This window comes from Callithrix jacchus, chromosome 12 (assembly GCF_049354715.1).
Source record: "Callithrix jacchus isolate 240 chromosome 12, calJac240_pri, whole genome shotgun sequence".
Lineage (NCBI taxonomy): Eukaryota > Metazoa > Chordata > Mammalia > Primates > Cebidae > Callithrix > Callithrix jacchus.
Window position 1 is genome coordinate 32,148,036 of NC_133513.1, and position 25,253 is coordinate 32,173,288.

The window sequence follows — 25,253 nt, forward strand, 5'->3', positions numbered from 1 at the left end:
CCTGTTAGAGGGGCTTTCTCATTTGATTTTACTCCACTTGCTTTAACACCCAAGAATGCAGAGCCTGGTTGATCCCACCTAGAATCTGCGCGTAAGTTCTGGCCTCTGCCTAGTATTACAAAACAGGGCCAGACATAGAATTAAAAATGTACTGAAAATCAACAAGAGGCCTTTTCTGCAGGTTAGATGTCAACAATAAATGTTTAAAGTTTCTTTTTGAGAATGTGGCTCTTTGAGCTTTTCACCTCTTATCCAGTGACCGGCTATAGTTATGTGAGAGGCTACAGGTGTAAACAGAATCAGATTGCAAAATCTGCGTGTGTAAAAAAGCATCTTAGGAGTGAGAGATCAAGACCACAGTGTATCCAGAGCATAATCACAACTACACCTACATGTAAAATGTGATTCTGTAGTACAGTATTATTCTGCTTCCTCTTACCCAAGAGCTAGCTAGTCAGGACAAGGTAATCCAGGTTCTGGAGCTACACCAGGGCAGTTCCATTTTCTGTTTAGAATAAGCCTGAGTTTCCCCTGCCTGGCTCCATTGGGCCATCAGCCCAGGCTTACTGGAATCCCTCTCACAATCAGTTGGATGTCATTGAGAAATCTGAGGATATCCACAGCAGAACTTTGTCAGTCAGACAAGAGTGGTTAATTCTCCTAAGTCTCAGTGTAAGAGAAATGAGTCAGCTTGTGTTTGTTCCTCCCCTCATACAAAAGATATCTTTGGTATCCAGATGAAAGTTTCTCCAGTTTCCTGGAACTTGGCTGAAAAACAAGATCTGGAGACTCAAACAAATAAAGTATTTTTTTATTTTTTATGACCATTCAGAAAATATTTGAAACAGTTATGTTTTTTACCATCCAGGAACTTTTATTCTAGACTAGCAACTAGATACATTGTTGAATTAAGAATCATAAAGTTGGCCGGGCGCGGTGGCTCAAGCCTGTTATCCCAGCACTTTGGGAGGCCGAGGCGGGTGGATCACGAGGTCAAGAGATCGAGACCATCCTGGTCAACATGGTGAAACCCTGTCTCTACTAAAAATACAAAAAAAAAAAAAAAAAATTAGCTGGACATGGTGGTGTGTGCCTGTAATCCCAGCTACTCAGGAGGCTGAAGCAGGAGAATTGCCTAAACCCAGGAGGTGGAGGTTGCAGGGAGCCGAGATCGCACCATTGCACTCCAGCCTGGGTAACAAGAGTGAAACTCTGTCTCAGAAAAAAAAAAAAAAAAAGAATCATAAAGTTGGGGCTGAGTGCATTGGCTCACACCTGTAATCCCAGCACTTTGGGACACTGAAGCAGGTGGATCACGTGGTCAGGAGTTCAAGACCAGCCTGGCCAAGATGGTGAAACTCTGTCTCTACTAAAATACAAAAATTAGCCAGGTGTGGTATTAGGTGCCTAAAATTCCAGCTATTCAGGAGGCTGAGACAGGGAATTTCTTGAATGTGGGAGAGGGAGGTTTCAGTGAGCTGAGATCATGCCACTGCACTCCAGCTTGGGTGATAGAGCAAGACTCCATCTCAAAAAAGAAAAAAGAAAGAATTATATGATTGGTGCAATAAATAGACATATGCAAGAAATCTTAGGGTTTACTTGGACCACTTTATATTATTGTGACTTCTGATGTCATCATCTTAAGAGATATTTAGGGACAAAATAGTTGTTTTAACAATTTTTATTTTATCTTGCTAAGAATACATATTTATCTTCTAAGAAAATAATTCTAGAAAATCTTAAAATATTTGTTTTAATTGCCTATTAGTGTATGTTATAAAATTGAAAACAGTGGCTAAAAAAGATAAAAATTACACAAACTCTGGCATTTAAGTTTCTCTTAGGTAAACATAGGAAAAACATAGGAACTGGAAATGCCCCTCAGAGGCATAGAGAGTAGAATTGTATATAGGGTAATCTCCCAGACCCAGTTCTGCTCAGAATCACCTTATTTGGGGGCTTCATTTAGGTTTGGCCCCACCCTAGAGTCTTGCCTCAGACCTGATTAGAGAAAATCAGAGTTTTGGGTGGTGAATCCTGGCATCTTGTTTTCTTTTTTTCTTTTTTGGCAGAGCCTTGCTCTGTAGCCCAGGCTGGAGTGCAGTGCTGTGATCTCAGCTCACTGCAACCTCTGCCTCTGGGATTCCAAGCAATTCTCTGCCTCGGCCTCCTTAGCACCCTTTGCACACCACCACCCCCAGCTAAATTTTGTATTTTTAGTAGTGATGGGGCTTCACTGTATTGGCCAGGCTGGTCTCAAATTTCTGACCTCGTAATCCGCCTGCCTCCGCCTCCCAAAGTGCTTGAATTGCAGGCGTGAGTCACTGTGCTCTGATGAATCCTGCTACCTTTCTAGAGCTGTTGCACACAGTTTCTTGAAACCCAAAAGGAGAAAAATGAAAAACATCAAATATGTATTTTAAGGTCTTAATTTTTAAATTTTCTATTAACACCAGTGCTTGCAGAGACTTTCCATTTTAGCAGCTTGTTTTCTATCCCTTCATATCCACTAATTGTTAAATGATTAACAAGATAGTAAACATAAATACAAGAACAATTTCTCTAAACTGCATTAACCTCTTTTCTTTTTCTGTATCCCTCTCATCTGTCTATATTTAGTTTTTATTCTATACATTTTTTTTAACAACCAATTACAGAGAAACAGGAAAGTAAATAAAAGTGCTAGGCCCTTTATTTAAATAATGGGAATTATTAGACACTTTGTACCAATCCCAGGATTTTATGAAGATTAAATCTCATATGTTATTCCAAGCATAGTTCTCTGTAACATACTCTTGATCACATGGTACTTGCTTTGTAAGCATTGCATTAATAACTGTGTACATGTTGTTTTCCAAATGCAGACTTACTCACACATTACTTCCTCCTAAAGATCCAGCAAATAATATGATATTGTAGGATGGAGAGAGACTGGTTGTCTTCATTTGTACCAAAATTATATGTGTTGTGACAAGAGTGCTGAGCTTAAGGGATTTTGTGCTGTGCTGGTTTTCTCTAACTAATTCTAATGATGAGACCAGGGGGAGCAACATCAGCATTGACAGTGGACTTGGTTAAAACACCCACTTATGGACCCTTTGCAAACCTCCAGAATCACATTACCTGGAGTGGGATCAAAATTAACAAGAGATTTATAAGGTCATTCAAACTTGAGAGGTAATTCTTAGCGAAGTGATTATCAGCCCAGGCTTCTAATTAGAATTACATGGCCAATTTGCAGAAATCTCTTTCTTTGTGTTTATGGGCCAGAGAAACTGGGAAGAACAGGTTCTTTCATTTACTGGATGTTTGACAAAATATTCTTATCAGGCTAAAAACAGTTACATTACTGGTGAATTTGTTAGAAATTCAGAAACTCAGTCCTTATTTCAGATCTTCTGAAAAAAATAATCTGCCGAAAAGATCTCCCGTTCATGGTACACATTGAAATTTAAGAGGTACCTTCTAACTCAGCATGTCTTTTTCATCTGAAAAATGTACACAGCTGATTTTGTTTGATGTAAATACAGCACTTAAAAATGTACATTTGTACACACTGCCATCTGAGTACCTATGCAACAGTCTTGAATGTTGTTCACATGTACCCCAAAACCTAAAATGCAATACAAAATAAAAATAAAATAAAATAATGTACATTTGTGTTTATGCCCTGAATTTTATACTTGGTAATCCAAAAAACTATAATATATTGACTGATGTTGTGGGTTATGCTAGTCTCCTTACACAGAGTTAGAGAATACATTAGAATATATTTCTGTGTTGAGAATTATTTCATAGATTTCGTCCTCTCCCATAACTTAGAAACACTTCTTTTTACTCTCATTTTATCTTTAGTCAAATTAAAAGTTCTGCCCATGGCTGCTTGATAAAGATGTGTGTGTGTGTTTGTATGTGTGTTTATCAGGGACCATTGACGTTTATGGATGTGGCCATAGAATTCTCTCCGGAAGAGTGGCAATGTCTGGACACTGCACAACAGAATTTATACAGAGATGTGATGCTAGAGAACTACAGAAACCTGGTCTTCCTTGGTGAGAATAACTTCAATACACATTCATAATATACCTTAAGTGTTTTATTTTATTTTATTTGTAAAATGTTTTTGGTAATTTTTGCTTTGTATAGATAAGATTAAGATTCCAGTTTTGAAAAAAGTTTTGGAAATTTGTTTAGAGAGGAATATCTTCAAGATGTTTCATGTTGATCTGAATTATCCACATTCCTAGGCTGATCTGTGTTTTTCACTCTAGATTATTGGTAATGACAGAAAGTTGGTGGCTTAAAATACTGTTTTCTACACCTAAAAATCTAATTGCCACCTACCAGTTATTTATATAATTATTGTTTGTTTTGTTTTTGAGATGAATCTTGCTCTGTTCTCACGCTGGAGTGCAGTAGTGCAAGCTTGGCACACTGCAGCCTCCACCTCCTGGGTTCACACCATTCTCCTGCCTCAGCCTCCTGAGTAGCCGGAATTACAGGCACACACCACAACCTCCTGCTACTTTTATTTGTATTTTTAGCAGAGATGGGGTTGCACCATTTTGTCCAGGCTGGTCTCCAACTCCTGACCACAGGTGATCTGCCTGCCTCTTTCTTTCATAGTGCAGGGATTACAGGTATGAGCCATGGTGCCTGGCCTTCCACCACCAATTTTTGAATCAATAGCACTAGGTGGTTAAATTTGGAACATACAAATTTAGGCCAGGCACCGTGGCTCATGCCTGTAATCCTAGCAGTTTTGGAGGCCACGGTGGGCAGATCACCTGGGTTCGGAAGTTTGATCCCAGCCTGACCAACATGGGGAAACTGTGTCTCTACTGAAAATACAAAATATTATGTGTGGGTGGTGGTGCATGCCTGTAATCCCAGTTACTCGGGAGGCTGAGGCAGAAGAATTGCTTGAACCCACATGGTGGGTTAGCCGAGATTGTGTCATTACACTCGATCCTGGGCAACAACAGCAAAACTTTGTCTCAAAAAAAAAAAAAATATATATATATATGTATATATATACGTGTGTATACATACGTATATATACACACGTATATATACATACGTATATATACGTATGTATACACACGTATATATATACATATATATATACGTGTGTATACATACGTATGTATATATACATACAAATTTAAAATATTTTCTAAATATTTTAAAATTTTAGTTGTAAATTATTTTGGGATTTATTTATGAGGATATTCTATCATTCTTACAGAGCAAATTACTAACTTTAGAACTGGAGAATATGAGCAACATTCATGTTTCTTTCTTTATTTTTAATAAAACAGGTACTGCTTTTTCTAAGCCAGACCTGATCACCTATCTGGAGCAAGGAAAAGAGCCTTGGAATATGAAGAGGCATGAGACTTTGGCCAAACCACCAGGTATGTGAGAATGAATGCAACAGATGAGAGGTCCAAAAGTCTAAAAGAAAGTCAGTCTTTAAAATGTGATTTGGGAAGCTGTGTTCCAAAGGAAATAGTTTCTGGGATGCTCGAGGACTTTGTATTTTGCTCTCACACAGAGGTACCTTCTGTATTATGTTTTTAAATTTTTTTTTTTTTGCATTTTAGGTTTTGGGGTACATGTGCAGAACATGCAAGATAGTTGCATAGGTACACACGTGGCAGTGTGTTCTGCTGCCTTCCTCCCCTTCACCCACATTTGGCATTTCTCCCCATGCTATCCCTCCCCAGCTGCCCCTGCCGCTGTCCCTCCCCTATTCCCCCCAATACATCCCAGTGTGTAGTGCTGCCTTCCCTGTGTCCATGTGTTCTCATTGTTCATCACCCGCCTATGAGTGAGAATATGTGGTATTTCATTTTCTGTTCTTGTGTCAGTTTGCTGAGAATGATGATCTCCAGATTCATCCATGTCCCTACAAACGACACGAACTCATCATTTTTGATTGCTGCATAATATTCCACGATGTATATGTGCCACATTCTCCCAGTCCAGGCTATCATCGATGGGCATTTGGGTTGGTTCCAGGTCTTTGCTATTGTAAACAGTGCTGCAATGAACATTTGTGTGCATGTGTCCTTGTAGTAGAACGATTTATAGTCCTTTTGGATATATACCCAGTAATGGGAATGCTGGGTCAAATGGAATTTCTATTTCTAAGGCCTTGAGGAATCGCCACATCGTCTTCCACAATGTTTGGACTAATTTACACTCCCACCAACAGTGTAAAAGTGTTCCTTTTTCTCCACATCCTCTCCAGCATCTGTTGTCTCCAGATTTTTTAATGATCGCCATTCTAACTGGCGTGAGATGGTATCTCAATGTGGTTTTGATTTGCATCTCTCTGATGACCAGTGATGATGAGCATTTTTTCATATGATTGTTGGCCTCATATATGTCTTCTTGCGTAAAGTGTCTGTTCATATCCTTTGCCCACTTTTGAATGGGCTTGTTTGTTTTTTTCCTGTAAATCTGTTTGAGTTCTTTGTAAATTCTGGATATCAGCCCTTTGTCAGATGGGTAAACTGCAAAAATTTTTTCCCATTCTGTTGGTTGCCGATTCACACTAGAGACTGTTTGTTTTGCTGTGCAGAAGCTGTGGAGTTTCATTAGGTCCCATTTGTCTATTTTGGCTTTTGTTGCCATTGCTTTTGGTGTTTTGTTCATGAAGTCCTTGCCTACTCCTATGTTCTGAATGGCTTTGCCTAGATTTCCTTCTAGGGTTTTTATGGTGCCAGGTCTTATGTTTAAGTCTTTCATCCATCTGGAGTTAATTTTAGTGTAAGGTGTCAGGAAGGGGTCCAGTTTCTGCTTTCTACACATGGCTAGCCAGTTTTCCCAGCACCATTTGTTGAACAGGGAATCCTTTCCCCATTGCTTGTTTTTGTCAGGTTTATCAAAGATTGTATGGTTGTAGCTATGTTGTGTTACCTCTGATGCCTCTGTTCTGTTCCATTGATCTATATCTCTGTTTTGGTACCAGTACCATGCTGTTTTGATTACTGTAGCCTTGTAGTATAGTTTGAAATCCGGTAGTGTGATGCCCCCCGCTGTGTTCTTTTTGCTTAGAATTGACTTGGCTATGTGGGCTCTCTTTTGGTTCCATATGAAGTTCATGGTGGTTTTTTCCAGTTCTGTGAAGAAAGTCAATGGTAGCTTGATGGGTATAGCACTGATTCTGTAAATTACTTTGGGCAGTATAGCCATGTTCACGATATTAATTCTTCCTAACCATGAACATGGAATGTTTCTCCATCTGTTTGTGTCCTCTCTGATTTCGTTGAGCAGTGGTTTGTAGTTTTCCCTGAAGAGGTCCCTTACGTTCCTTGTGAGTTGTATTCAGAGGTATTTTATTCTTTTTGTAGCAATTGTGAATGGCAGTTCGTTCTTGATTACTTTGAGATACGTTCGATTGATACCGAGTTTATTGAGGGTTTTTAGCATAAAGGGCTGTTGAATTTTGTCAAATGCCTTCTCTGCATCAATTGAGATAATCATGTGGTTTTTGTTTTTGGTTCTGTTTATGTGGTGAATTACATTGATAGACTTGTGTATGTTGAATCAGCCTTGCATCCCCGGGATGAATCCTACTTGATCATGATGAATACGTTTTTTGATTTGCTGTTGCAATCGGCTTGCCAATATTTTATTGAAGATTTTTGTATCTATGTTCATCATGGATATTGGCCTGAAGTTTTCTTTTCTTGTTGGGTCTCTTCCAGGTTTTGGTATCAGGATGTTTGTCTCGTAGAATGATTTGGGTAGGATTCCTTCTTTTTGGATTATTTGGAATAGTTTCAGAAGAAATGGTACCAGCTCCTCTTTGTGTGTCTGGTAGAATTCGGCTGTGAACCCGTCTGGACCTGGGCTTTTTTTTTGTGAGGTAGGCTCTTAATTGCTGCCTCAACTTCAGACCTTGTTATTGGTCTATTCATAGTTTCAGCTTCCTCCTGGTTTAGGCTTGGGAGGACACAGGAGTCCAGGAATTTATCCATTTCTTCCAGGTTTACTAGTTTATGTGCATAGAGTTGTTTGTAATATTCTCTGATGATGGTTTGAATTTCTATGGAATCTGTGGTGATTTCCCCTTTATCATTTTTTATTGCATCTATTTGGTTGTTCTCTTTTCTTTTTAATCAGTCTGGCTAGTGGTCTATTTTGTTGATCTTTTCAAAAAACCAGCTCTTGGATTTATTGATTTTTTTTGGAGGGTTTTTCATGTCTCAACCTCCTTCAGTTCAGCTCTGATCTTAGTTATTTCTTGTCTTCTGCTGGGTTTTGAGTTTTTTTGATCTTGCTCCTCTAGCTCTTTCAGTTTTGACGGTAGGGTGTCAATTTTGGATCTCTCCATTTTTCTCATATGGGCACTTATTGCTATATATACTTTCCTCTAGAGACTGCTTTAAATGTGTCCCAGAGGTTCTGGCATGTTGTGTCTTCGTTCTCATTGGTTTATAAGAACTTCTTTATTTCTACCTTCATTTCGTTGTTTATCCAGTCAACATTCAGGAGCCAGTTGTTCAGTTTCCATGAAGCTGTGCGGTTCTGAATTCTGAGTTCTAACTTGATTGCACTATGGTCTGAGAGGCTGTTTGTTATGATTTCAGTTGTTTTGCATTTGCTGAGCAGTGCTTTACTTCCAATTATGTGGTCCATTTTAGAGTAGGTGTGATGTGGTGCTGAGAAGAATGTATATTCTGTGGATTTGGGGTGGAGAGTTCTGTAAATGTCTATCAGGTTTGCTTGCTCCAGGTCTGAGTTCAAGCCCTGGATATCCTTGTTGATTTTCTGTCTGGTTGATCTGTCTAATATTGACAGTGGAGTGTTAAAGTCTCCCACTATTATTGTGTGGGAGTTTAAGTCTCTTTGTAAGTCGTTATGAACTTGCCTTATGTATCTGGGTGCTCCTGCATTGGGTCCATATATGTTTAGGATCGTTAGCTCTTCTTGTATTGATCCTTTTACCATTATATAATGGACTTCTTTGTCTCTTTTGATCTTTGTTGCTTTAAAGTCTATTTTATCAGAGATGAGGATTACAACTCCTGCTTTCTTTTGCTCTCCATTTGCTTGGTAAATCTTCCTCCATCCCTTTATTTTGAGCCTTTGTGTATCCTTGCATGTGAGATGGGTTTCCTGGATACAGCACACTGCTGGGTTTTGGCTTTTTATCCAATTTGCCAGTCTGTGTCTTTTGATTGGTGCATTTAGTCCATTTACATTTAGGTTTAATATTGTTATGTGTGAATTTGATACTGCCATTTTGATGCTAGCTGGCTGTTTTGCCCGTTAGTTGTTGGAGATTCTTCATTATGTTGATGCTCTTTAGCATTTAGTGTGATTTTAGAATGGCTGGTACTGGTTGTTCTTTTCTATGTGTAGTGCCTCTTTCAGGAGCTCTCGTAAAGCAGGCCTGGTGGTGACAAATTCTCTGAGTACCTGCTTGTTTGCAAAGGATTTTATTTTTCCTTCACTTCTGAAGCTCAGTTTGGCTGGATATGAAATTCTGGGTTGAAAGTTCTTTTCTTTAAGGATGTTGAATATTGGCCCCCACTCTCTTCTGGCTTGTAGAGTTTCTGCCGAGAGATCTGCTGTGAGTCTGATGGGCTTCCCTTTGTGGGTGACCTGACCTTTCTCTCTGGCTGCCCTTAGTATTTTATCCTTTATTTCAACCTTGTTGAATCTGACGATTATGTGCCTTGGGGTCACTCTTCTTGCGGAATATCTTTGTGGTGTTCTCTGTATTTCCTGCAGTTGAGTGTTGGCCTGTCTTGCTAGGTGGGGGAAATTTTCCTGGATAATGTCCTGAAGAGTATTTTCCAGCTTGGATTCATTCTCTTCATCACATTCTTGTTTGCCTATCAAACGTAGGTTAGGTCTCTTCACATAGTCCCACATTTCTTGGAGACTTTGTTCATTCCTTTTTGTGCTTTTTTCTCTGATCTTGGTTTCTCGTTTTACTTCATTGAGCTGATCTTCGACTTCTGATATTCTTTTCTTCTGCTTGTTCAATTCGGCTATTGAAACTTGTGCATGTTTCGCGAAGTTCTTGTATTGTGTTTTTCAGCTCCTTTAATTCATTCATATTCCTCTCTAAGGTATCCATTCTTGTTATCATTTCCTCAGATCTTTTTTCAAGGTTCTTAGTTTCTTTGCGTTGATTTAAAACATGTTATTTTAGCTTACAGAAGTTTCTCATTATCCACCTTCTGAAGTCTAATTCTGTCATTTCGTCACAGTCATTCTTTATCCAGCTTTGTTCCCTTGCTGGTGAGGAGTTTTGGTCCTTTCTAGGCGGTGAGGTGTTCTGGTTTCGGGTGTTTTCCTCCTTTTTGTGCTGGTTTCTTCCCATCTTTGTGGATTTATCCACCTGTTGTCTGTGTAGTTGCTGACTTTTCGATTGGGTCTCTGAGTTGACACCCAGATTGTTGATGATGGAGTATTTCTGTTACTTGGTTTTCCTTTTACTGGTCTAGCCCCTTCGCTGTACGACTGCTGAGGTCCACTCCAGGCCTTGCTTGTCTGGGGTGCACCTATAGCGGCCTCTCCGCGCATCCAGCGAGAGCCTCAATCCTGGGTTGTTCTCACAGCGCCATCTTGAGTCCTCCCCCCCAAATGCTTCTTTCTAATGTTTCATTTAATTAAGTGTCCATTTCTAAATCAAATTATTCAACTCTATTTTTAAATTTTAAGTTATTTATTATGAATATTAACTCAGATCACATGTGATTTGTAAATATTTTCACTCATTTTCTAAAAGGCATTGTCACTATTGAATGTTTTCTTTGATGTACAGAAATATTAAATTATAATGTAGTTAAATATTTTTGTTCTTTTCTTTGTTGGTCTTGCATTTAATGTTATACTTAATAAAATGGTGCCACGACCAATGTCATGTCTTTCCCTTATTTTGTTTCTGAGAGATTTGTGTCTGAGTATTTTATGTAAACTATTTTTTTGTATACAACTCAAGAGAATGATCCAACTTTATCAGTGTAAATTTTTAGTTTTCAATATTCATTGCTGTTTGTGCAGAGAGAAAGGATGGCAAGATTCAGATACGTATTACTAGGCAGAGGTCCTAGGAAGCATGAAAGGACACTAATGAAAACTGGGCTTAGAAAGTTAAGAATGCATCAATAAGATGAATGTTATAGTGTTGCTGCAGTTTCTGCATGTCTAGAGGATGAGATCCTTCTGAAAATGCTGGAATAAGGAATTAAGACACCAAGCCACTTCAGCCATAAACCTTATAATTGCACTTTTTTTCCTTGCTGTTAATTTTATATAGCAGACCAAGAAACCTACTCTCTGCTAGTATAGACTATACACCAATAATTTTGATAATGAGTTTTAGGATGTATTTTTCTTGTAGCTTTTTCTTCCTACTTTGTTACTAATTTATAAGGGATCTGTGTAGTTTGAATGCATTTGAATAACTTGAGCTCTGCTGTTTAATTTGACCCAAAGAATCCAACAGATACAGTATTCCCATGTGTTTTAGAAGCCCAAAGTCAGTGAAGGGAAAGTTACTTGTGGATAAAGAAAGTATTGGCTAGTCTAACTAGAGCATAATAATTAGATTTTATGGCTTTCAAAAGTTTTAGGTCACAATAAGAGCAAACTTCATGCTATTTTTATAGTTTTCAGTACAAAAAGTTGTTTATATGACAACAATAAAGTTGACATTTGATTACCTTTATAAAAAAAGATACAACGATATATTTTAAAATTCTAAAAAATAGCTTCAGTTGCAAGCAAGTATTCTCCATTACATTTGCTCTCATTTATCATTTATGTTACTAATTATATTTCTATGTTTTACATTTATTAACATGTTTAAATATTTCTAGGCTTTTATAAATTTTAAAGAATAATGAAAAATTTTTTTCACGATTATGAGAATGCTAAAGAATTCTATTTCTTTGTATGTGCATATCTTTCCAAGAACAATGTATTTTTCAATAACTAGGTGCTGTTTTTTTGCATCATGTTATTTTCAGTGAAATAAACTCATTTTATCATTTTTGATATGTAGCAAACACGCAGTGTCAATATACTTTCTCAGAAGTTAGTTATTTTGAAAGGTTTCTTTTTAGTTTTTTTTGTATTTGGTAGAACAGTTTTGCTGTTGATAGTATTCTCACTTAACAGATTTTTTTTTTTTTTTTTTTTTTAGGACTTTGACTATAGCAGTTTTCTTCTGGCCTACACATTTTTTATTGGCAAATTCACTGGTTATCTTAAAAGACTGTGCTTGTAAATCACACATCACTTTTCTCTTGGGGCACCCAAGATTTTCTTTTCATCTGTGACTTTTAAAATCGTTTTTGTAATAAATATCTTTGTCTGTATCCTAGTTTATTTGTTGAGCTTCTATCTTTTTTCATATGTTCTTCTAGAATTTTTTACTTGTTATATTTTTTCTTTATAATTTTTTGATATTTTTAGTTTTTGTGCTTATTCTAGTTTTATAATTTCTTTATAGTTGTCTCTCTTTCACTCACTGAGTAGTATTTTATTTAAATTTTTAAAAATTTATACATCTTTATTTTTTATAGTTGCTTTCTGAACAGTTTATAATTTTTATATGGGGTTATTTTGCTGTAATATTTTTTATGCATTGTAATTTTTTATTGAGATTGGAACATTTAAAAAACTCTACTTGTCACAGTCTTTATAATGTAGCTTGTTTTCTGACGTACATTAAAACCAATTGGTTTAGCTAGAGATTCTGGGAGTCTCTCAGACATGATCTTAGGATGTATCTTGTCTGAAATTTTTTAGTGTTTCTGTTTAATGGCCAGTCCTCATTTGCTACATGTGTTTTCTCTCTATTTTACTGTAGTCTCTCTACTGCTGTAGCATTTACCTTTGGTTTTATTGACTCAAACTGTCATTCCAAAGAATACTACTGTAGTAGTCTGCTTTCATATTGCTAATAAAGATATATTCAAGAGTAGGTAATTTATAAAGAAAAAAAGTTTCATAGACTCACTGTTTCACATGGCTGAGGAGGGCTTATAATCGTGGCAGAAAACAAGAAAAGCAAAGTGACATCTTACACGGTGGCAGTCAGAAAGGGAGCGTGGGAAGAGGAACTCTCCTTTATTAAAACTATCTGATTTTGTTAGACTTGTTAACTATCACAAGAAAAACCTAGAAAATATACAGCCCCAGAATTCAGTTACCTCCTACCAGGTTTCTTCCACAACTCATTAGAATTATGGGAGCCACAATTCAAAATGAGGTTTAAGTGGAAACACAGAACCAAACCGTGTTAGCCACCACTTTTTTTTTTCAGTATTTAATGCCACGGAAGACAGAAACCAGTGTGTGAAAAGACTCTTAGATGCCAGAAATAGAAACACTATTTTTCTGGGGTTTATGTTATTTATTTATTTATTTGTTTTTTTAATTTTTCTTTTTAAAGAAAAAAAACGTTGACAGGTTACTTCTGAAGACACTACATTATGTTTGGGGAGCAGGAAGAGCTCTGCTGGGTCTGCGTTGGGTAAATGTAACAGACTTTTTGTTTTATGTGATTCTTTGCATTGTGCTCACCTGGGGTACTGAACACAAGTAACTTATTTACAAATCTTCCACAAATATGTTTTGGTCAGTATCTTTTTGTTGGATTTATATGTCTATGAAGAAAGTTTTGCCTGTGGTACTTTTCTATGCCATCTTGCTTATGCAGTTTGTATAATTTTATAGGTTAGATATATAGAGTAAACAAATCTTAGTCTAGCAAATGGAGTAATTTGTTATTTTTATTTTTTTTCAGTTACGTGTTCTTATTTTGCTCAAGACCTATCTCCAGAGCAGGCCACAAAACAATTATTTCCAAAAGTGATACTGAGAAGATATGAAAACTGTGGAGATGAAAATGTACCACTAAGAAAAGTCTGTGAAAGCGTGGATGATTGTAAAATGCAGAAAAGAGTTTATGGTAAACTTAAATGTGTGATGGCTACACAGAGCAAGACATATGTATGTTATAAATATGTAAAGGTCTTTTATACATTTTTATATTCAAATAGATATAAGATAAGACTTGTTAAAAAGAAGACTTATAAATGTAAAGAACGTCGCAAAGCTTTTAACCAGTCATCAATCCTTACTACGCATGAGAAAATTCATAGTAGAGAGAAACCCTACAAATGTAAAGAATGTGGCAAAGCTTTTAACTCTTCCTCAGACCTTACTAAACATAAGATAATTCATACTGGAAAGAAACCGTACAAATGTAAAGAATGTGGCAGAGCTTTCAACTGTTCCTCATATCTTACTAAACGTAAGAGAAATCGTAATGGAGAGAAACCCTACAAATGTAGAGAATGTGGCAAAGCTTTTAAGCGGTTATCAATCCTTACTACACATGAGAAAATTCATACTGGAGAGAAACCCTACAAATGTAAAGAATATGCCAAAGCTTTTAAGTGTTCCTCAGACCTTACTAAACATAAGTTAATTTATACAGGAAACAAACCCTACAAATGCAAAGTATGTGGCAAAACTTTTAACCGGTTATCAATTCTTACTACACATGAGAGAATTCACAGTGGAGAGAAACCCTACAAATGTGAAGAATGTGCCAAAGCTTTTAACTGTTCATCAGACCTCACTAAACATAAGATAATTCATACTGGAGAGAAACCCTACAAATGTAAAGAATGTGGCAAAGCTTTTAACCGGTTATCAACCCTTACTACACATGAGAGAATTCATAGTGGAGAGAAACCCTATAAATGTAAAGAATGTGCCAAAGCTTTTAACTGTTCCTCAGACCTTACTAGACATAGGATAATTCATACTGGAAAGAAACCCTACAAATGTAAAGAGTGTTGTAAAGCTTTTAACCGGTTGTCAATCCTTACTACACATGAGAGAATACATAGTGGAGAGAAACCCTACAAATGTGAAGAATGTGGCAAAGCTTTTAACTGTTCTTCACAACTTACTAAACATAAGAGAATTCATAGTGGAGAGAAATCCTACAAATGTGATGAATGTGGCAAAGCTTTTAAGTGGTTATCAATACTTACTACACACGAGAGAATTCACAGTGGAGAGAAACCATACAAATGTAAAGAATGTGACAAAGCTTTTAACTGTTCCTCACACCTTACTAGACATAAGGTAATCCATTCTGGAAAGAAACCTTACAAATGTAAAGAATGTGGCAAAGCTTTTAAGTGGTTATCAATCCTTACTACACATGAGAGAATTCATACTGGAGAGAAACCCTACAAATGTAAAGAATGTGGCAAAGCTTTTAACTGTTCCTCACACCTTACTAGACATAAGATAATTCATTCTGGAAAGAAACCGTACAAATGTAAAGAATGTGGCAAAGCTTTTAGGTGGTTATCAATCCTCACTACACATGAGAGAATTCATAGTGGAGAGAAACCCTACAAATGTAAAGAATGTACCAAAGCTTTTAACTGTTCCTCACACCTTAGTAAACATAAGAGAATTCATACTGGAGAGAAACCCTACAAATGTAAAGAATGTACCAAAGCTTTTATTTGTTCCTCAGACCTTAATAGACATAAGGTAATTCATACTGGAAAGAAACCCTACAAATGTAAAGAATGTGGCAAAGCTTTTAACCGGTTATCAATTCTTACTACCCATGAGAGAATACATACTGGAGAGAAACCCTACAAATGTGAAGAATGTGGCAAAGCTTTTAAGTGGTTATCAATCCTTACTACACATAAGAGAATTCATAGTGGAGAGAAACCCTACAAATGTAAAGAATGTGGCAACGCTTTTAAGTGTTCTTCACAACTTAGTAAACATAAGATAAATCATACTGGAAAGAAACCCTACAAATGTAAAGAATGTGGCAAAGCTTTTAAGTGGTTATCAATCCTTACTACACATGAGAAAATTCATAGTGGGGAGAAACCCTACAAATGTCAAGAATGTGGCAAAGCTTTTAACTGTTCCTCATACCTTAGGAAACATAAGAGAATTCATAGTGGAGAGAAACCCTACAAATGTAAAGAATGTGACAGAGCTTTTAACTACTCCTCAGACCTTACTACACATAAGAGAATTCATACTGGAGAGAAACCCTACAAATGTAAAGAATGTGGGAAAGCTTTTAACCGGTTATCAATCCTTACTACACATGGGAGAATTCATAGTGGAGAGAAACCCTACAAATGTAAAGAATGTGGCAAAGCTTTTAACTGTTCCTCAGACCTCACTAAACATAAGATAATTCATACTGGAGAGAAACCCTACACATGTAAAGAATGTGGCAGAGCTTTTAACTGGTTATCAACCCTTACTGCACATGAGAGAATTCATACTGGAGAGAAACCCTACAAATGTAAAGAATGTGCCAAAGCTTTTAACTGTTCCTCAGACCTTAGTAAACATAAGATAATTCATACTGGAAAGAAACGGTACAAATGTAAGGAGTGTTACAAAGCTTTTAACCGGTTATCAATCCTTACTACACATGAGAGAATACATAGTGGAGATAAGCCCTACAAATGTTAAGAATGTGGCAAAGCTTTTAACTGGTCCTCACACCTTACTACACATAGGTGAATTCATAGTGGAGGGAAAGCCTTCAAATATGAAGAATGTGGCAAAGCTTTTAACCAGCCATCAAGCCAAGAGAATTTATACTTCAGAGAAGCTTAATAAATAGAAATGTGGAAAAGCTTTTAACCATTTCTCGAATCTTAACAAAACAATTCATAATGGAGAGAAATCCTGCAAATGTGAACAGTGCGGCAAAGGCTTTGGTGTATTCTTCACCTTTAGTAAACATAAGAATTCATGCTGATGAGAAACCCTGTACAAATGTGAAGAATGTGGCAAAGGCTTTTGTGAATCAGCACTAAGTAAACAAAGTTATTTCATACTGAAGCACGTGGAAAAGCTTTTTACCAGTTATCATCCCTTACTAAACATAAGCAACTTCATGCTGGGGAGAATTCTGACGCTTGTGAAGAATGTGGCAGACTTTTTAACTAGTTCTTAAACCCTGCAGAATGTAAAATAATACACAATGGGTGGAAACTACTAATCTTAAAAATGTGACAAAGCCCTTAATATATTGTTAACCATTACTAAACATAAGGTAATTCATACTGGAGAGAATTCCAACAAATGTGAAAAATGTGACAAAGACTTTAAAAAGTTCTCAACACATTTATTACAATTCATACTGGAGAGACACTGTATGAGCATAAAGAATGTATCAAAGCCTTTTACAACTTCTCAATTCTCAGGAGACATAATTTATATTGAAGAGAAACTCTACAAACCTGAAAGATGAGACAATCTTTTCACACCACCTCAAACTTAAAAATATAAAATAAATATAGTGATCCTAGACCCCAGAAATGTTAAGAATGTGTCAAAGCCTTTAAGTAGTTGTCACTCTTAATTGCTAGTAAGATAATTGACACTCTAAAAAGCTATGTATTTTAAAAATGTGACAAAACTTTCAGCTAGTACTCATATTTTGTTGCACAAGAAAGCATTTATACTAGAGGAAAATTCCACAAATAACTGGAAAAGCTGTTGATACCTACTCATATCTTACTCGACATCCAAGGGTTTATACTTTAAAACATTGTAAGTGCAATTCTCAAAATAGCTTTCAGAAAATAGGTCATTAAAGTGAAGAAGCATTAATTTTTAAGAATAACGTTAAAAATATAAAGAGGCTTGTAGTACCATTGTTTCATAGATGTTATTATGCAGTTTGTTTTAGAGATAAAAAACCTGAAGCAGTTTCTCAAAACTTCTTCAACATCAGGAAATTTATATTATATTGGAAAAACCCTAATACATGTAATCAGTTTAAAGAATTGTTCAAAAGTGACAACTAAGAAAACACCGGAGAATTCATAGTAAAATATATATTTACAGATGCAGTAACTATGAAAACAACATTTACTTCGAAATTAAGTCTATTTCAACATCAGTAATTCACAGTAGAAATAACTAACACTAACTCTCCAGGTATTACACTAAATTGGAGTGTTGCATGTAGATCATCATCCAAAACTAAAGTTGTTGGATAAATTATTGCTATATAACTTTAACAAAAGAAAATTGGAGTGTTATAATTGCATTCAATTATAACATTCAATAAAAGCCTTACAGATTAATTTTTGGAAAGTAAATGATATAATTCAGCTCAATTTACTTCATGCTGTATCTTTTATTTTTATGGTCATAATAAAAACTATATAGAAGTATAAATAAAATACGTTTCTATATCCCAAATAAGTATTTTTAAAATTTTGTTATATATTTTTCTTTGAACATGTGAACTACCTACATACAAACTTTGTTTTGATTTACATACAGTTAAAACATACAGGTTAGTCTAATGATATTTTATAACTGTAATAGAATTGTAGAATGTGTTTGTGTATGAGTTTTACCTATTTTCAGAAAACACAATATTGAAACGAAACATTTTCATAAGGTGACTAGTTTGCTAGAAAACTTAAAACCTCATAATGCTAAATACAAATCTATATCTTTACCTTTTATTTATTATTTTACAGACCTATACTTTTCCTGTTTCTTAAAATTAGTTTTTTGTTTTGCACTTTAAGAAGTATTCATTGTAAGGCTATTAGTAAGTTTCATAAAATGTAGTAGGGCACACAAAATGATTTTTAGATGTAATTTCATAGTTTGTGTATTTATATATTTTTTTAGGACAATTCATTATGTTCATTTGGAGAAACCTCTATATGCCTACTATTCCTTGGTTATTTTTCCTTTAACTTTTTATAATTGACTTTTCATAAATTTATCTGTTAAGCCATTATATTCAGGGAAATACTTGGGAGGCTTCATGAGTCATGAGGATTTTAGGTATTTTTTTTATTTTTTTTTTTATTCTGTTCTGTTTTTTTTTTTTTTTAAGCTGGAATCTTGATCTGTCACCCAGGCTGTAGGTCAGTGGCTCAATTTCAGCTCACTGTAACCTCCATCTCTTGAGTTCAAGCAATTCTCCCTGTCTCAGCCTCTCTTACTTAGCTTTTTTTTTTAAAAGAAATTTAAAAGATTCTTACATAAAGTGTGTCAAATATAAAATATATCTTGGTAATTAAATTTCTAACTGGTAATAAATTTTTAATGTTTCATGATATACTTACAGCACAACTTATGTTTCCATGCAGAATCTCTAAGTGTGAATGTTAGCAGTTGCCAAACAATAAAATTACCTCTGTAAATTTTAAATTTGCATAGAATATCAAGAAATTTCTCACTGTTATTTTATAATTTTTTGTTGGGGGTGAAGTTCAGCATACAGTTTTTATACTTATTCACCTATCTGTAGCCAGTCCTTGGTTATTTTCTTTGGAAAATACGTGAACATTATGGCAGTTTTTGAATTAAAATATTTTGTTATTTTGCATGCAAATATGTTTACTGTGTTCACAGAGTGGCCAGTCATGGGACCATCAGCAGTCATGGGACTGCCTGCTATTTTATTGTCTTCCATATCATTAGCATTAGCACCAGAAACTGCGGGTGCCCCAAACTTAAAGTAAAAGCCCTAAAGTAAATTGGCTTCTTTCAGATACTGTGCAGGGTCCATGGCATGATGTTAAGTATCAAAGTTTCTATGGTTATAATTTACAGACAAAACAGTGCAAAGCTGTATGTGATTAATATTATTCAGTCAAGTTTATGACAAATACAGATCATATTTGAAATATTGTTAACTTTCTATAAAGTTTTGAACATATTTTTTAACTTGACAGATGAAATGGGTATTTTTTAAAACATAGTATTTTGAAGTCTACATACATTGTCCAATACTTAGCCCTGTGTAATTAATGTGTTAACTAACAGTTAACTTTTTTTGGTGAGACCACATGACCTCGTCTTAGCATATTTTATGCATACATATACATTTTTATGAACTAGAGTCATCATGCTCAACAATAAATCTCTTGAAATTGTTCTTTCTATACAACTATAATTATGTATTTGTTGACAGGTTTTTCCAACACCCCCTTTTCTTCTATTACCTTGGCACCTGGTGGTCACCGTATTACTCTGTACTTCAGTGGGATTAACTTTTTTAAGTATCCATTTATAAGTGGAATCATGAGATACTAGTCTTTCTGTGACTGGCTTATTTCAACAAATAATATCTTCCAGGTTAATCCATGTGATTGAAAGTAACAATGTTTTAAAAAAAATAAAAAATTTTGTTATATACATATACCATATTGTATTCATTTGTATTAGATGTTGAACTGTTGATGCCATATTTGGGTTATTGTGAAGAGTGCTGAAAACAACATAGAAGTGCAAGTATTTTTTCATTCTCATTTTGAATATATATCTGAAAGTGCAATTGCTGGATTATGTGGTAGTTCAATTTAAAATTTTTTTTAAAAATCTATTTTAGTCTTTTAATGTCTGTCCTAATGTACGTTCAAACCAACAGTGTGCAAGCATTTCCTTTACATTTTTAACAATGTTTTCTTTTTATTTTACTAAATATCTCATAAGTATTTCTTTTTGTTTTAGTATTTGTTTTTCTCATAGGTAAATTTTATAAATATAGATATTTTTTGCTTGTCTTTCTCTGGCAGTAATTGACATTGAGAATTTTTTAGTTTATCTCTTGGCCATGTCTTTTATTGAAAAATATTTAAGCCTGGGCTGGGCGTGGTGGCTAATGCCTGTAATCCCAGCACTTTGGGAGGCTGAGGTGGGTGGATTACCTGAGGTGAGGAGTTCAAGACCAGCCTGGCCAACACAAGAAAACTCCCAACTCTACTAAAATTAGAATTATTAGTCATGATGGTACATACCTAAAATTGTAGCTACTAGAGGAGCTGAAGCAGGAGTATCAGTCTTCAACCTGGGAGGTAGAGGTGGCAGTGAGCCGATATTGTACCACTGCACTCAAGCCTGTGCAAGAGAGACTCCATCTCAAAAAAGAAAAAAAAATTCAGCCTGCTGCTCATAGTTTATTTTTTATTGTGTAGCCATTTGAGTTTCTTGCATATTTTTTACAGTATTCTCTTGTCACACACGTAATTTGCAAATTCTTTCTTCCATGTTTAATTCTCTAAGAATGTTGATTGTATCAGACTGCCGCAGATTTATACTGAAATGATATGACTAATCCATTTTTCCTTTCATTTCTCAGATTTTGAAGTTAATGTTAGGAGTGAGGCTTTTAGTCTATCTTTTGTAGTAGTTTCAGAGTTTCTAGCTTTACGTTTAACTAGTTTATTTTAAATTCTGAGATGGTAATCTCATTTTGCTTTACGTTTGGATATAAAGTTTTCTCAACACCATTTATTGAAGATACTACCTTTTCCCTAAGTATCTGTCCTAAGGAACTGTCACCTTTTTAAGTATGTTACTAGTATTTTGATAGAGGTTACATTATATCTATAGATTATTTGTAATACAAATATTTAACAATATTAATGCCAATTAATGAGTAATATTTCTCCATTTGTGTATTTAATTTTTTATTTAATACACTTTAGAGTATAATGTAAAGTGTTTCAACTTTTTGGTAGACTATTTCAAAATATAGTTACTACAGTTATTGTGGATAAGACTTTTTCAATTTCATTTTGAGATAGTTGTGTATAGAAATCCTACTGACTAAGATGTTGCTTTTGTGTTCTACACGTTCAATGACTTTGTTTAGTAGTTCTGATAGTTTTTAGTAAAGTGTTCAACTTTTCTATACATAAGATTATGCCATTCTCCAACAGGATACTTTACATTTTTTTATTCAATCTGAATTCCTTTGATTTTATTCTTTAATTTCTCTTTCTCGGACATTTTGTACTATGTTTGGTAGGACTGAAGAAAGTGAATATCCTTGTTCTAGCTCATAGAGAAAAAGCTTACAGATTTTCCTGTTCGGTATGTTCTTAGTTGTGCATTTTTTTTCTGTACATGAGATTTATTGGCTTGAGATAATTTTTCCCATATCTAATGTTTTTAGAGATTTATTATAAGGGGATGTTAAATTGTGTCAAACTTTTATTCTGCATCTATTTAAATTTTAGAGTTGTAAAATCATGACTAATTCTACATAAATAAAATTATTTAAAGATGACTATGAACATCTCTATGCATGCGAACTATAAAATATATATAAAATAAATAATCTTAATACACACAACTTTTCAAGATAGAACCCGAAAAAAAACCCCAAAATCTTGAACAAGTAAAAATGTATAAAACGTAAAATGAGATTGACTAATACGAAATATACCAACCATTAAAAAACCCTGGATTAAGTAAATTTATAGCCAAATTCTACCACATATATAAAGATGAGCTGGTACTCACTCAACTAAATGTATTCCAAAAAATCATGGTAAAATTCCACCCTAACTCATATGAAATCACTACTATCTTGATACTAGAATCTAGTGAAGACGCAACAGAAGAAAACCACAGGTCATTATTTCTGTGAACATTAAAACATAAATTCTCCATGTAATACTAGAAAAGTGTGTTCTTGAAAAAGTATTTTGCCACAATCGTGAGTTGTATTCATGTATTCAAGAACGTTTCATATATGGAAGTCAGTAAGTGCAATTTACCTTTGAAAATAATAGAAAAAATACATGATTAATCAAATAGATGCAAAAACACTCAGGAAAATCTAATATTTATGAAAATATTCTCAACAAACAAGGCAAATAAAAGATGTACCTTAAAATACTAAAAGCCATCTATTAGAAATGCTCAGCTACATGATACTGAACAAGCAAATGTGGATGCAATATTTACATAAATAGAAAAAAGACCAGAATATGTACTGTAAACACTTTTATTTAACATAGTTCTTTAAGTCCTAGCCAGACAACAAAGTGGAGAAATAAAGTGCACTTATGTAAGAATAGAGAAAGTCCAATTATCTTCACTGATGATGTAATTTTCTATCTAGATTTCACCAAAAGATTCCTAAGCCTAAAAATGACTTCAGCAAAGTATCGGAAGACAAAATCAATATACAAAAATGAGTAGCATTTCTGCACACTAATGATATTGACGCTGAGAACAAAATTAAAAAACAGTTCTATTTACAATAGACACTAACAGAAAGTAATACCTAGAAATACATTACATTAAAGAAGTAAAAAACACTGCAAGGAGAACTAAAAAATACTGCTGAAAGAAATTACACAAGTATTAATAGAAAAGCATTCCATGCTCATGACATTGAATAACCAATATAATTCAGATGTGCAGGCTGACTAAAGTAACCTGCAGATTAAGTGCTATTTCTATCAAACTATCAATTCCATTTTTCATAGAATTAAAAAAAAACTTCTAAAATGTATATGAAAAAATAACCCAAATAGCCAAGGCAACTTTATGCAAAAAGTATGAACCTGAAAACCTCACTTTACCTGAGTTCAAACTGTACTACAAGCTACAGTTACCAGTATAACGTGGTTCTGTCACACACACACACACATATATATGTATGTAACATATATGTGTGTAACAGAACCGTGTTATACTGGTTGTAACAACCATGTTATTTCTGTTTGCCAAAAATAAGTTGGTTGTAGCGAAGCTTTATTTCAGGGGTTTCTGAATATTTCAGAGGTCTCATCTGTTTTAACAAGTATATATGTATACACACACATACTATATATCTATATATGTCTCTGGAACAGATGAGATACCCCTGAAATAAAGCTATGCTTTTACAACCAACTTATTTTTGACAAACTCAACAGAAATAAATGAATGGGAATTAACTTCTTATTCAATAAATGGTACTGAGAAAAGTGATTAGTTATATGCAGAAGAAGAAAACTGGACTCCTACTTCTTACCATATAAAACACATGACTGAAGATATATTAAGAACTTAACTAAAACTTCAAGGTATAAAAATCCTAGATAAACACCTAGAAAGTTTTCTAGATACTGGCCCCTAAAGAAAATTTATGACTAACATTTTAAAAGTGAGTGCAACACAAAAACCAAAAATTGCCATCTAATTAAAAAACTTATACACAGCAAAAGAAACTATTAACTAAGTAAACAGACAACCTGCAATATAAAATTAAATATTTGTAAACTGCATATAAAAAGGATCAATATACAGAATTTATGAGAAACTTAGTAAGAAAAAAGGATACAAATGAAATAGGCACTTTCAAAGAAAGACGTAAGAGCTGTCAATAAATATGCAAAAAATTGCTCAATATTTATAATAGAGTAATGTACTTCAAAATGACAATGTGATACCATTATACACAGTTAGAATTGCTGTTATTAAAAAAATGAATAAATAACATGTTGAAGTTTTGAAGGAAAGAACATTTTTATACACTGTTGGTGAGAATTTGGAAAGCAATTTGGAGATTTCTCAAATAACTAAAAATCAAATTGCCATTTGACTCATCAATCTCTTCAGTATGTATATACCCAAAGGAGAATAAATTATTTTCCCAAAAAGACACTTAACAAGCACATGTTTATTGCAGCACTATTCATAAAAGCAAAGATATAGAATTAAACGAGATACTTATGAATCTTAGATTGAATAAGAATAATTAGGTACTTATATACTGTGCATTACTATGCAGCCAGAGAAAAGAATAAATAATTATTTTTGCACCAACATGTATACAGCAGAAGGCCATTATCCTAGGCAAATATGCCATGTGGGAGCTCAACATTGGATGCAGATGGAAACAAGAAAAGAATAAGCACTGGGACTTTTAAAGAGATGAAAAAAAAAAGTATTGAGACACTTTTTTGACAGGATATATACTATGTGGGCAATGGCATTATTAAGCGCCCAAACTTCAATATGGAATATACCTACGTTATAAATCTGCTCATGTACCCTCTGAATTTAAAATAATAATAAAATTCTTTCTGGGATAATTACATGTTGCATTTCTTCAGTTCTGGGCCAATTGTTGTAATTAGGGGTGAAAGAATTACTCACTCTTTAGACCATAGAAATGAATGTTTACCAGGTCTCTTTGAACTCTATAAGCTACTGTCTCTAAAAGCTCTTGGCCTATAGCCCAAGAAGTGGGTATGCAGCTAAAATAAATTACTCTACATTTTTATTTTTCATTTATCTGTACAGTAGACTATAGAGCAAATTTGTAACTCTACTCTTTGGAGAAACATGGTGTGTTGTTTAATCACTTCTTTTTAAGAATGAACTGTTTTTGAAAATATTAGTCTATGAAAATTATGCTAAATTGCTGAATTAGGAAA

At 34.6% G+C, this 25,253-nt stretch overlaps 1 protein-coding gene across 1 annotated transcript in view; it reads left to right on the forward strand.

The window, feature by feature from the left end:
- LOC100403534 (uncharacterized) overlaps window positions 1-22,105 on the forward strand; it is a 44,201-nt gene extending 22,096 nt beyond the window's left edge. Inside the window, exons 2-4 of the mRNA XM_035267556.3 lie at window positions 3,929-4,055; window positions 5,325-5,420; window positions 13,787-22,105. Coding sequence (XP_035123447.1) covers window positions 3,929-4,055; window positions 5,325-5,420; window positions 13,787-16,521 — 2,958 coding nt within the window. The 3' untranslated portion in view covers window positions 16,522-22,105. The remainder of the gene's footprint in view (window positions 1-3,928; window positions 4,056-5,324; window positions 5,421-13,786) is intronic.
- Window positions 22,106-25,253: the final 3,148 nt, after the last annotated feature.